This window comes from Limulus polyphemus, unplaced genomic scaffold (assembly GCF_000517525.1).
Source record: "Limulus polyphemus unplaced genomic scaffold, Limulus_polyphemus-2.1.2 Scaffold3269, whole genome shotgun sequence".
Classification (NCBI taxonomy): Eukaryota; Metazoa; Arthropoda; class Merostomata; order Xiphosura; family Limulidae; genus Limulus; species Limulus polyphemus.
The window spans coordinates 15,526-25,701 of record NW_013668879.1 but is presented as its reverse complement, the minus strand read 5'-3'; the positions used below and the strand labels follow the sequence as shown (position 1 = coordinate 25,701).

Sequence of the window (10,176 nt, the reverse complement as noted above, 5' to 3'; positions counted from 1 at the left end):
ATTTTTTTCTGAAAAGGTGGTGTCTATTTACTTGTGACCACGCTGTGTATATTAGGATGATTTTACAAATATATTTAGTTAGATAAGTAAGTAGAAATGTAGGTCACCCTCTTCTGTTTAATATAGGAAGATTACTTAAGCTTTTGTCACTTATAATAAGGTGAGATACAGTAAACCGCTTTTTTATAAATGTGCAACACTCATTCTTATCTTGTATAAGTATGTTGTATTTATTTCAATGTTTGTCTTTGTAAAAACAAATGTGTGATCACATATTGATTTTACCATAAGTTGGAATGGTTTCCTGAAAAGGGAACTGATTAAGTAAGACAGACCACAAGGTTGTTTGACTACACATAACTGTTAATGTGACTAAAAGGTTAACACATTTTTCACAGGACTGTTATATAGCAATCCACACACTTAAAATGATTATACTTTAAAAACTACTTGCCCTAAGATACAATTAAGAAATATGTCTTAAGGAGAAAAGTTTAGATATGATGTAGGATATTTCAAAACATATTCTGCTACTCATATTATTCTCTATTTTTTGGCAAACTAGTGTCACTTTTATTTCACTTCTTCCAACAATACAAGGCTTGAAAGAAAATGCATGTCAGTCTCCAGGATACTGAGAAAATCAGTGAACATTGTTCATAACGATGATATGTGAAGTAGTTTCCATGGGCTAATTGGGGTTTATAAATGGGTCGAGAAAAATATTTTTATACCAACCCTACAATCAGATTGGGGGTGGGGATTTCTTGAAAAAACTGTGTGAAGAGCTGTGTAGTCTATAATATGTATTAGTACTGTTTATACATTTCACAAATTAAACAACAATACATTGTGCAAATTTTTTTATTTATAATCACCATTTATTACCCACTTTATTAAGCCACGTTTCAATAGTGTTGGAAAAAATGTATAAGCTATTTTTTTAAGGTTGATGTCCTTTTATCCCCAGTGTCCCAGATTACTTTGGTAGTTTGATTTAGGGATAGGCTTGGGAGCATACCGAACACCTACGAGTTCTTGAAACACATTGTACCATGCCCAAACATATGTGAACAAAACCAGTATTTCAATCAAAATTCAGTTCCCCTAGGAGAAGTAACTTTTAAGACATAGTTACAGTAAATATGGAATTTCTCTTATAATTATCCTATACTGTAGACTATTTTTCTCAGATGTAATAATTGTCTGAACAAATCGAGTGTAGGAAATAACCAAATGGAGGAGTGGTGCACAGATTTGTGTGAGCTGGAATTTAATCTCCTCTTGAACACGTATAGTGAAAATGAGCATTGGAATTAGTAATCTAGAACTGTAGGAATTGGGGCTTTGTTTTCTCATCTCCAGTTAGAACCTAGAAGCTAGACAATTAAAACATTATGACACCAGTATGTTTTGGTTTTCAAGTATGTATTCAATAAAGATTTTGGTTCTTTGTTGAGCATGTGTTTGACAACTTCCTTTGCTGTCCATGCTCAATTTATTCTTCCACAAGGTCTTTCTGTATCTCCCATATTGCAGACTTAACATTTATAATCAAGCATTTTAAGATGTAACTGATCTTATACATTTAACAGTAGTTGTCATTTAATGGGAATGACAGTAAGTTAAGTCTATGTAAATTATAATTAATGCGTATTAGTAATTGTTTGTTTGTTTGTTTTAGAGCAAAGCCACATTAGGCTATCTGCTGTGTCCATCACAGGGAATTGTTGGTTTTGGTCTTTACCCAAGAATACTATACATGTACAGCTGAATATAGACAAAATGTATGCACATTACAATTAATTACAAAATTTCATTCAAAAGAAACCTAAAAGTTAATTACACCATGTGGCCACCAAAAGATGAATGTTAAGAATGTCAAATAAAAGCAATAGGATCAGCTTAGAATGAGGCAAGGTGAAGAGAAATGAAGAATTTATGTAGTCCAGGAAACAATATCAGAATGGTCAAGTTAAACGTACTAGTGTAAAACCTATCATAAAATGGGCTAAACATAAAGAACACACATATGCACACATACTGGAATAACCATAAGTTATATTAATGAATGCTGGTTTAGGTTCTGGTAAAAAATATAGAGCAAAAAAACTGGTCATACACAAAAGCATTTCTTTATTAAGATATTTACAATCACTAAACAGGAAGATTTAGCTGTAAATTAACAGTACATCTTCTACGTTTAAATGTTAGCATTCTGTAATAACTTACAAGGTGTGTCCTTTTTTGTGTAATTGTTTGAAGTATCTAAATATTTTTCAAAGAATTCAGGAGCAAGAAGAAGGCAGCTTGACAAACATCTCTTTGAATTGTATTAGAAATGTTTAATTTTTTTTCTTTTTAAAATAATATGCAAAATTTCTTATTTTCATAATTGAGGAACAAACACTATCCATATAAACATATATATAGAGATGAAAAAAGAAGGGTTAAAAACGTGGAAACTTTAAATTTTCAAAGAAATGTGGAGAGGAAAGCACATCTATAAGTCTGCCAATTTAAACTTAAGTACCCCTTAATTAACATATTTTTTCAAACTGAAGTTTAAACAAGTAATAACACATGAATAATCAGCAAACCTTATATACCTTGGCTATTCAAACACATAATATTATTTGTGGAATTACATTCATCATAAAAGCTATAACATTGTGAGAAGATTTCAATATGTAACTAAATTTAGTGTACTTTCCTTACATGGACAAAAATGAGATAAAAAGAAACCTTTAAAATAGTGTGGATATTAGGAGTCAAAGGCCAACCTAGGACCCAGACCATGAGTGTTGAGAGAATTATGTACATAAAAGTTATCTATTACAACATATTCATTGCACATATTGTAACATCTGAAATTTTCATAATTGTAGTATGCTACATATACAGAAAAACATTTTTGTAAGTCTGTCTGCCTTTTAAAAGAAAAATAACGAATCAAAACAAGATTAACAATTACTGTAGACCTTGTCTAATTCTCTTCTTATAAGTGTTAAAAAGTAGGGCAAAAATTGAGATTATTTTATGAAAAGGAACACTTTTTAAGTTACATTGTGTAATTTGAGGTAAAATTAATTGTTTCGATACAAGATATCAGCAACTTTATTTTTAGATACTATATATCAAACAAAAACAAGTTTAAAAGATGAAACTGATGCAAACATATTTTAAAAACAGTTTTGTTTATAAAATTGGCAATACAATATTTTAACAAATTTCATATCTTGAAGAAAATCACACTGTGTCTGTTTCCAGAACTGTTTAGTAATTAACAACCAATATAAAACATAACTGTAACATCTGCACACAGTAACTAGTTTACAAGTTACACCTATATGCTTAGTAGATAATCAAAATTTGTAATGATTTTTGGATCCTAGAGTAAACAAAATATGTTAGAATGTTGACAAATACACTGTACTAATATCAATGTAGTTACTGTACTTAATTCTTTTGCCAGTTAACTGAGTTTCAAAAACACATGAATGGAAAAACACGAGAATGACTACAATACTTTAAACTAGTATGCATCCCAACAAACTTTTTCTTATTTTAATAATAATTCATTAATGTAAAATGTTTGTTTACTGCAAGTACATGGACTTTTTGAAATATTGCCCTGAACCAACAAAGTCTACTAGTACGATTATGTACACCTGGACAAAAAAATGAGTTTATGCAGGGGCGTACATTCCATTTAGACAAAAAAGGCATGTGCTTACACATAAAATATCCCAAACTTTTGAGACAAATCCTAAATTTTCCATTTAAGCAAATCTGCAATCAAACTTTGTAGATCACTGTTGAAAAGGCACAATTCAGTAAATTTTTTTTTTATATATTTGAACATTGCACTCATACAAACCAAAATGTAGATAATGAATTTGTGCTAAAGCATACAGGTTCCAGGTGCGTGCAGCATGCACCGTAACCTAGCAACATGCAACTGCTTGAATTGAGGGTTATTGTTCTACATGTCAAATGTAGATTTACTAGACTAGTGCCTCTGGACAAGCTGCAAGTATGGCCACACAAAAAATTACAGAAATGCTTAAACCTAAAAGCATTGAACACTTTGAGCATGAAGCAGAACCTAGACCATTTGGCACATGAGTTGGGGTCAACTCCACTCCAGAAGAACTGGTGTTAACAATTGAAATGTATCCTGATTTTGCCATAATGTCCCCTTCAAGACTGCAGTTCAATGAAGGCCACCTGCAACTTTTGTGTGGATCTTGAGAAGTACAAAAGTACGATTTTTCATTTAGGTAAATAAAGTCCCTATTTACTGTGAATATTATACAAGAGCAATGTATTATTCCTTCACTGACCAGCTACTTCAGGAACTTCATGCAAGAGTTATTGTACCTTATAGACGGTTCTTTGAACAGTACTTAATCCCTTTTCACTTGAGGGAATTTATTAAAGAATATAGAAGAGACATAGATGAGAATTTAATCTGAGGCGAGTTTCAGAGGTGGCAGATCAAACGAGAGGGTCAGAATGGTAAACCAAGTAGTTTATTAGATGCATTGGAAGTAACAAACAAGCTCTTGTATCCAATCATTTACAATATTCTATCAATACTTCTTGTCATACCTGTGTCAGTTGCAAGTGCAGAGAGGCCTTTCTCATCAAGAAGGTGTTTGATAAACTATCCTCGTTCTACCATGGTACAGGAAAGACTTGCTGCTTTAGCCCTTCTAAATATATATAAGCATTTTGAAATGGATCTTGAATCTGCAGTCAACATGTTCAGTAGAATTAAAAATAGAAGACTGGCCCTCATATTCCATGAATATAAAATTGATTGTATTTTAATTATATTACTAAAATATGCAAAGGAACACAACTAGTGTTGTTGTTCTATTAAATGTTTCGAAAATTCATTTTATCATGATCCTTTGAATTTGCTCTGAATTTTGATGTGTGCCTACACGTCTTTTTTATGAAATGTACGCCTCTGTTATGATCTACTGTAACACTTTGTGTACTCAATCACCTTGTTCTGGGTTATTCTCATGGTCTGTGACTACAATGGTTAAAAGCCCTTACCCTCTTGTTGTAACTCAGCATGGTGAGTTGAGAGTAAAGATGTTTAAAATTGACTCCTTCTGGATTGATTATGTTACAGGAATTTCTGATGCAAAGTTCTATTCCATGATTATAAAATAACATACGGCACAATGGTACAAACTGTAAAAAAGATAATTCATACAGATTTAGGTCTGCAAAAGCAACACAAGAACTGTGTTCACAAGCTTCTTCCAAAGCACATAGATAAACAGGAGACCAACTGCTAAAAACTGTGTGAGCAGTATCTGTCTTACAATGAATGTATGTCATCATACTGCATAAAGCACCTATTTAAATTTCTGCTACAGTCTAGGCAGTTTATCATCATCATTTCAGTGGCACAACATTTTAAAAATTATACAGAGCATACTGTGAAAGCTTTTCTAAGGGATTTACATTATGGTGGTTACAGGTTACAGCTATTATGACAAATTAAACATCTAAAGTCTCAAAAAGAATGTCGCAGTGAACTCTGCACTATCAAATTAATGTGTTGACACAACTATACTATGAAGAATACTATCTTTGTTCTGATTGGATGTCAATAAGATTTGGTTCCACTAAGAAAAGGCATCAATCTATATGTTCATGTCAATACGGCAGTTCCTCAAGAAGATTAAGTTCAAATGGGAATTCATGGTGTATCATTCACATCTCCAATGAACTTTTATGTTTTGGATTCCTCAAACAGTCTTTTGACAATCATCTTCCACACGTGGGTGATAGACTTTGTAAACCATATTAACAAGAGAGGAACAGCACTAACCTGTTTTCATGCAAAAGCTTCCCACAGCATAAATTGAGCTGTAGAAAAATAGTTTATAACCAAAGTTATCAGACATAGCACAAATGATGATGGAACAAAGGATTATAAGGTCTAAGCACTCAGACTTGTATAATTATCACAGATTGTGAACACTCCTACGTAAAACTTAGTGCTTACGCACTATTACTGACTTCATAGTATTCTTTAACCAACAACGAATATAGAAAATAAAATCATTTCAACACCAGCAAAGTCATATCCTGAAATCTCATTTTCATTAGGCTCAACAGCAGTCTTTTTTTACAGGTTTTATTATGATGACTCATCATTTGAGTTTGTTACTTCTGAGTGTTAAATTCTGAGGGCTAAACATATGAATGACTATTAACGTGACCTTCTGGACCTGTTGAGGTCACTACAATGAGTTTTATCCTTGTTGTGTTGGAAGTTATGAATAGAAATCATAATTGTATAAAAGAAACCTAGTTTCTCTCCAATTTAATTTTACATACAACTTTGACTTTATTGGTATTTCATTGTTCCTAAGCAAAATGTGTATGAGTTATAAAACAGATCCAAGACCACAAGTTTTTTTTAGTGACTTGCTACACTACTTTCAAAATACTATAAACTATCCAATAAAAATAATTTAATTAATGAATTATCATAAAACTTCATTACATGTTATACCAGAAATACGATAATCTTTATTTCTTAACATTTAATCTTTTATTAACAGTCTTAAATTTTTGGTTTGAGGTATATAACCTGAATTTCTTGAGTAACATAGAACTTAATGATAATACTATTGAAAATATTTAACAACAAAAATGTTCCTACCTAAATCTCAAACACCATAATATTAACAACATCAAGTGTGAACACTTATGTCTCGCAGAGAAACTGAGATATACAAAATAAACCAACAAATACAACACAGATATTGCATAGACAAATCCTTGAGACCTACACGAGTAACATCAATAAACACAACTGATGATATTTGTTTTAAAGTACCACTTAAACTTCCTACAATATGTATCATTATTCAATCTGTAGGGAACCAGCAGCATAGCTTACTGATGAGTCATGCATGCTAAGACACTGGCTAGATTGGGCATAATAAAGAAATTTCAGGGACATCTTGTGGCCATTACTAGTAGTCTGTTGTAGAATGTTAACTGCCTGAAAAAATACCAGGGACACAGAGTTAATGGAGAATTATGAATTGCTTAATGAAGAAAAAGCAGTAAAATAAACAAAAACATTCATACTATATATAATAAATATCCATGTTAGATCACCATGAAAAAGAACAACTGTGTACATTAAAAATACAAAAACACATAACATGTGCTTCAGTGGTTCAGCAGCAAGTCTAATGGTTTATAGCACTACTACAAATTAGGTTTTAATATTTGTATTGGGTACAGCAAAAACAGCCCATTGTGTAGCTTTGTGCTAAATCACAAACAAATAAATCATTAAATATAAGTTATTTCAAAATAAAAAGTGAAAATAAAATGAAAAGAAGAAAAGTAAAAGAGAACACTAAAATAATCAGCTGGAATGATGTTTATAATTATAAAAGATACAGAAAAATTCTTAATCATAAACATCTTAAAATCTAAACATCAGGACATATTTGTAAGTACATAACAAGACAAGTAACAAAATAATATATAAAAGGGGGAAAGTTAGTACTGCATAAAATTCAATTTACAATCTGCATTAAAAGTTTTAGTACCAAAACAGATCTGTTTAAATCAGAAGGAATGCCTTTGTTTTTTCAAAAGAATCTTGGACTATTACGAACAAGCTTAAGAAGTCTTATTAAATTCAGATAGTAGATTTCATTTGGTAATTTGATAGTACTTAAAATAAATCAAAATACAATAACTGTATTGGATAATTTGTTTATCTCAGAACTACAAATCTCTACTGAAAACCAATACATCAGCCATTGATCAGCGTATAATTGGAACAACTTCAGAAATATTGAGAAGAAATATGGAAAATTAATAAATCTCCCTACACTAGAAGCAAAACACCAATACTGTAAGATTAGAAATCATCTCCATTCCAGTAGTACTACACACTAAAAAGTTTCCTATTATGGCTGAGCATCCTAGACATGAACACTGACAGAAGAACCACAAACATGATGTACAAATGAATTAAATAGTTGCCTACTCACCAGTTCACCTTATTGGTTGTCTATTTTAACAACTTTCAAACTATTCATTATCTGTTAAGTATGTCTTTTAAACAAAATAAACACTTTATACACAAGCTGATTAGAAATGACAAAATATAGATTTAGAAATTACAGAGTAGCAAGTTAGACTGTGCAGTAGAATATTCTGTAATTTAAACATTGCCATGTACTATTCACAACAAGTGTATCCAAATAATTCAAATTGACCAACATGCAGAATCTAAAGATTTGTATTCTGAATATTTCTTACATTAACTTGAATTATTAACAAAACATAATTTCTATAACAAAAGTAATAATAATAATAATAATAATAATGAGTGTCTTTATCTAAAAAGCATAATTTTAATGTCAAATGTTTTATTTTACAGCTTTGTCAAGCAACCCCGAGGTAAATAATGAGCAGTAAAATTATACACTTTGAAAAGTTAGAGGATATTTATTTATTATTTTCAACCTAAAGGTTGTTTAAAAACATTCTGTGTGCTTATATATTTATCATTGGTTAACTTATACATACTGTTTCAAACAAGTCATATACTTCTGTGGGTGTATGTGTAAATTTGTTCTTGAAAAAAAAAAACTTAACTTACATTTAAGAGAACACCAATGGGATGACGTCCACAAATCGTGTTTCCAAACTTTCTCAGATATGATGTGAATTCAGACGGTGTTAGGGACTCAATAATTTTCATACCCTGAAAAGAAAAATGACAACTAAAGAAAAGTCTTTAAACTACAAGCACATGCAATAAAAGTGATTGCTATATAAGCTACAAACACGTGCAGAAAATTTTTCTAATACAGGACTACTATAATAATATTATCATTCTAAATCACCATATTTATCAAACATATGTAGAATAACTTCTTTTCACATATCTTAAAACTAAATACATATTACATTTCTAGATCTTTGATTAATCAAAAGCTACAAAAATTATGTGATCAAATGCTATAATTATTCTACTAAAGAGTTTTGGGTGTGTCCTCATTTTTAAATAATGGAAGATCAATGGCTTACTACTTTGTTAATTGGTAGGTGTTAATGGCTGAAGTCAGAATGAGAAACATATTCTCTAAGACAAGTAAAAACACACACAATCATTGATTCTACGAGTTAGCCACACATTTTTTGCAAAATGGCCACACACGGCCATTGGCCAATGGGCTGCCCACACAGGATGTAGGAAGTATTTCTAAAATTATTGTATTCAACCAGCAAGTGTGGCTTTATCAGACCATCCCTCAAAAACTTTTAAATTTTATAACATCTGTTACAAATTATGGGCAAGTTATTTATATAACTACAAAACTTAGTTCCTCCCCTTTACAATACACTTTAAAAGTTGGTTGTACTTAACTAATTGTTACCTGTCCAGAATAGCTGGAAAAGTGATTTTTTACATCTTATTTAAATTGATTGTGAACTAGCACCATCTAATTCAAGCATCGTGGGTTTAACATATGTATTAAAAATGACAAAGAAGCAAAATGTATTGCTTAGTCTTCACCTATTTAATAAATTGATAAAAATCCACAAGCCAATTAAAATGCACAAAAGAAACAAAGCAAGAATACAGCTACCACAGCATCAACGAAAAACAGGTGTTATACAATTGAAGAACAAAAACACTTATTCAGTCACAAATTTCTAATGTTTTGGAACACCACACAAAAGATAAGTCACAACTTACCATTTCATCTAATTTTTGAATTGAATGGTGGATATCTCCCCATGACTTATCATAGTACTGATAGTGGAAACGAGCTCCTATGATTGCAAGATAATGCTTTTATTGTTATCATTATCCATTACTTAGTAACAGATTTTTGGATTGAACCAGAAACAACAATCCAATTATGAAATTTCTGTTTAGGTTATATTCATTGTTAAAGTGATATAGATTTAAAAGGGTTAAATCTCTAAGTTGAAGAAACTTTTATGTGTTTTCTAGAATGCTTATAAGTTGCTTTAAGTATGCTACAATTTTCACTATCTCTGATTATGAATTAAATCAATTCAACATACGTTTATTGGCTAAATGACAGTCAGAAATAGCTTCAACATCAAACTCAATAGCTTCAACATCAAACTCAA

The 10,176-nt window shown here is 30.9% G+C and overlaps 1 protein-coding gene across 1 annotated transcript in view; it reads right to left on the bottom strand.

Moving 5' to 3' along the window:
- Positions 1-4,840: 4,840 nt before the first annotated feature.
- LOC106469028 (protein MEMO1-like) overlaps positions 4,841-10,176 on the bottom strand; it is a gene marked incomplete at its 5' end in the record, with an annotated part of 14,508 nt that continues 9,172 nt past the window's right edge. The window contains 3 exons of the mRNA XM_013929483.2: positions 4,841-7,042; positions 8,669-8,773; positions 9,773-9,849. Coding sequence (XP_013784937.2) covers positions 6,902-7,042; positions 8,669-8,773; positions 9,773-9,849 — 323 coding nt within the window. The remainder of the gene's footprint in view (positions 7,043-8,668; positions 8,774-9,772; positions 9,850-10,176) is intronic.